This window comes from Gavialis gangeticus, unplaced genomic scaffold (genome assembly GCF_001723915.1).
Source record: "Gavialis gangeticus isolate Ggan-Ray unplaced genomic scaffold, GavGan_comp1, whole genome shotgun sequence".
In the NCBI taxonomy this organism is placed as follows: Eukaryota; Metazoa; Chordata; order Crocodylia; family Gavialidae; genus Gavialis; species Gavialis gangeticus.
Genome location: NW_017729006.1, coordinates 24,091,857 through 24,095,581, shown reverse-complemented (window position 1 = coordinate 24,095,581; position 3,725 = coordinate 24,091,857). Strand labels below are relative to the sequence as shown.

At 37.9% G+C, this 3,725-nt stretch overlaps 1 protein-coding gene across 6 annotated transcripts in view; it reads right to left on the bottom strand.

Annotated features, from left to right (window-relative positions):
- Positions 1-3,725, bottom strand: part of GOLGA4 (golgin A4) — an 89,828-nt gene that overhangs the window by 23,010 nt on the left and 63,093 nt on the right. For all 6 annotated transcript variants that reach the window (XR_002095962.1, XM_019508991.1, XM_019508994.1 and 3 more), the window contains exons 18-19: positions 2,245-2,265; positions 2,003-2,071 (exon numbers count right to left, since the gene is read on the bottom strand). Coding sequence is in view for 5 of the 6 variants with exons in the window: in XM_019508991.1 (XP_019364536.1) it covers positions 2,003-2,071; positions 2,245-2,265 (90 nt within the window). In the remaining variant the exon portion in view is untranslated. The remainder of the gene's footprint in view (positions 1-2,002; positions 2,072-2,244; positions 2,266-3,725) is intronic.

The window sequence follows — 3,725 nt, the reverse complement described above, 5'->3', positions numbered from 1 at the left end:
AAAAAAAAAATCAACATTTTTTAAAAAACAAAAAAATGATTTTTTTTATTTAAATCAGGGGGGTTTTATTTAATTGTATTTTTTATTTAATTGTTAATAAGGTTTTTAAAAAAATAAACCTATATAAAAATAGTTTTAATTGAAGATATGTTAAAGCTCAAAGATATTATCATGGAATAGGGATTATAACTTCTAATTATATACTAACCTTTTTAGAAAAGTTTTATATAAATGTCACAACAGGCCATGGACTATATTAGGGGCCCAATCTTACAGGGTTCCCAGAGGCTCCTCTATCGATTAGTAAAAATTAAAGAAAAACACCCTACCCTGTGAGGCTCCTAAACTTTAGAATGGAAGCTCTACTTCGGTAGAGCTCACTTCATCAGGCACCTCCATGGTTTGAAACATTGTTGACTGCTGGGGCCCACCAATGAATTGTATCAGGGGTTGTCAACTGGGGTACTCTGAAAGGTCCCAGGGGGTATGCAGGTATGGGTGGGGATGGAGAGCCACCACCCTGAGCCGCTGCCTCACTGGAGCAGGGCCAGTGCGGGGTGAGAGCAGGGCCACACAGACATTGCACTGCTGCCACTCTGCCCCCTCCATGTCCAGCTGCTCAACACCTTCCCCCCACCCTCCAGGGGTATACTTATTAAAAAGGGGGCCGCTAGGGGTACACTTATTCAAAAAGGTTGAAAACTCCTGAACTATATGGTAAAATCATGAGCCTTTTAGCTTTGAACTAGTATCATGCATACAGGCAACCCCTGCTTAGCATTCTTAATTGGTTCCTGAAAAAACGAGTATTAAGTGAAACAAAGTATTTGACAACCCAAGATGGGGACCATGAGCATTATAAAGAAACTTGCTGAGCGCTAAGTGAAATCAGGTATCAGTTTCAAATGAGCTTAATAGCAAAATAGCGCTAAGTGAAGCAGCGTTAAAGGGGGTTGCCTGTAGTTTGTACTATATATAAGCAGGTACAAAAGTGCTGCTTAAAAGTGTGCTCATGGAGAATCTGTGCCAAAACTTGCAACAATTTCAAAAAAAGTAAAATGTATCAATCCTGAATGAACTATGTCCAAGTCTATGGGTACCCACAGTAATTTGTTTATATGCAAATTACTACAGGTATGTTTATTTCAAAATCAGTGTTTTCTCACTTGCTCCTCACTTCCATGTGCTCAGTGAGAGCAGGATCTAACAGTAGGAACTGAGGGGCAGGAAGAAGAGCTGCAGGGAGATGAAGTTAGGGGGACAGAGGACAAGGGGACCACCTCCCCCCCAATTAATTTTCCCTGCTGTAGCAGTGGGAGAGGGAAAATTCTGAGGCAAACCTCCAATAATTAGATTCTATACCTTAAAAATCATAACAAATTTATACATTTTTCCATATAATCTAATTATTGGAAGGTTTTCTTATATGTGAATAAATTCAGTATTTGGTTCGACTGTGGGAGAAAATAAACCTATGAATTCATTAAATGACTTATCTTTAACATTTCATTTCAAACAAGTTTTTCCAACTGGGCATCACACTGTTTACCTGTAAACTTTTAGGGAGAACAGTGGATTTACTGAAAACATGTTTAGATGTGCTGAAAGTAAGTATAACTCAAATGGGAGTTGATAGTATTTATCTTCTCTCTCTCAGCATCGTGAACCCCTTCCCTCCCTTTTCCCCACCCCACCTCCCCTGGGCTTAGTTGGCTAACATTGTATTCTCTGTAACCTAGTTGTGTTCCCCTCCTCAGCCCCATCCTTCTAATGTTAGTCCCTTGCTCAGGCAATTTGTATTTCCCTATCGTCTTTGTCATCTTTTTGGATTCACAATCCTAAACATCTACTAATAAAATTCAATCTGTAGAACTTGTAGGGATGTAAGAGGTTCTAATCATTTTAAGCAGATCAAAATTCCTTTAACACAGGCGAAGCCTACAATGGAAACTCAATTATTGCTTCTTGATTCTTCTGTATCTTTCTATTTAAAAGATCTTACTTGTTCTTTGAACTCCTGCTCTTTCAACTTTGAATCATTGACTAGAGTCGTCTTCTGTGCTAGTTGCGCCTGAAAGGGAGATCACATATAGAATTAACTGATGAACAGTTGTGTATTCACCATCCTTTTTTGCATTTCAAGTATTTTTTGCTAAATTGTCTCTTTAAATATAATCTTACAAATACTTCTAATCACAAGCCACTGGCACAGTCTAAATAAACCCAGGAAAATTCAAGTCTTACCTGAAGCTCTATTACTGTTACCTAGAAGGAGGGGAGGAAAAAAGGACATATGAAATGCTTGGCATCTGCATATTTACAGAGACAGGAAATAAGGTAAGGCATACAAATATTTAGAAGGAGATTTCCTGACAGGAAACGTGAGGAATTAGTGGTCGTGCAAAGGACAGGAATACAAAGGCATTTCAAGAGAGTAGTGGAAGATATCAGCTATCTACAAAGGATATAGTGTTTTTGCAGTAGATGAAAACAAGGACTAAGATCGCATAAATTATTCCTTTTAACATAGTTAATGTGTGTGCAATACATAAGAAAGAGTACAATATGCAAGGATTCAAGTAAGCTATCATATGGCTTTGGCAAACATTTAACTCAATTTCAAAGTACAGTGAAGAGGCCATTATGCTCAACCTCTACAAAAAACTACAACTGTGTTAATAACAGTAATTAAGCACACATGGGACACACCAAAAAATTTAACTGCTGCTGTCTTTACTGGGAACATCATTAATTTCTTTATATATACACACACGCTTGATTGCACAGACCCAGAACTATGCAAATTAAATTAGGTCCCACATGTCAATGGAGACATGTCGGAAACATGAAAATTTTCCCCTCAGCTTGGCAATAACTTTATTAACCAACTGTGTGGATTTTGAATATAACAATATTCAGTTGGTCATTACAGAACCTCTTTGTCCAAACTTTTAAAAAATAATGCCACGGAACTTAAAAACTTTGGATAAGGGTTTTATTAATTTAAGTAGACTTATTTTGAAAAGTGCAATTGGTCCCAGAAGCTGAAAGCAGAGCAGCATTGGAAACCTTATGCTGAAATATATTAACATTTTTGCATTGCCCTGTAAGGTTATGTCAAAGAAACTGCTGCCCTCTGCTGTGGGCCTCATCCTTTTAAAATCTTCAGGTAGACAGTGCATTCCCCTGTGAGGCTCCTAAACTTTTGAACAGGAGCTCTACTTCAGTAGAGCTCATTTCATCACACACCTTCTCCCGTCTTTCACCCACTGAAACTATCAATTCTAAGTTTTGCTAATATCACAGTCTTCAGCTTGAAATATTGATATCTGATGAAGTGTAACATCCGCCAGGCCATGGAACAAAAAATCCCCCAATTTTATCAGGTATTAGATTTATACTTAACTAAAAAAGAAGTGATGCCATTTACAAGCTTAATCTTAGATTTATCTCTACCTAGCACAGCAGTAAGCAATGTTTTTTGGCTGGAGTGCTGAAAAAACTACAACGTCTACCTTGGAAGGTGCCAGAGTGCCAGCATGCCAGAAAAATAAAATTGGGGGGGAGGGGGTACAAGGTAGAATGCACTGTATATTAGTATATTTAATAATCATAAATGTTGCCTTTGTTGTTGTGCACTTTGTTAAGCATGTTGCAGTGAGACAGAGAGAAAAAAAGAAATAAAAGAGGAGAGAGAGAGAGAGAGAGAGAGAGAGAGAGAAAGG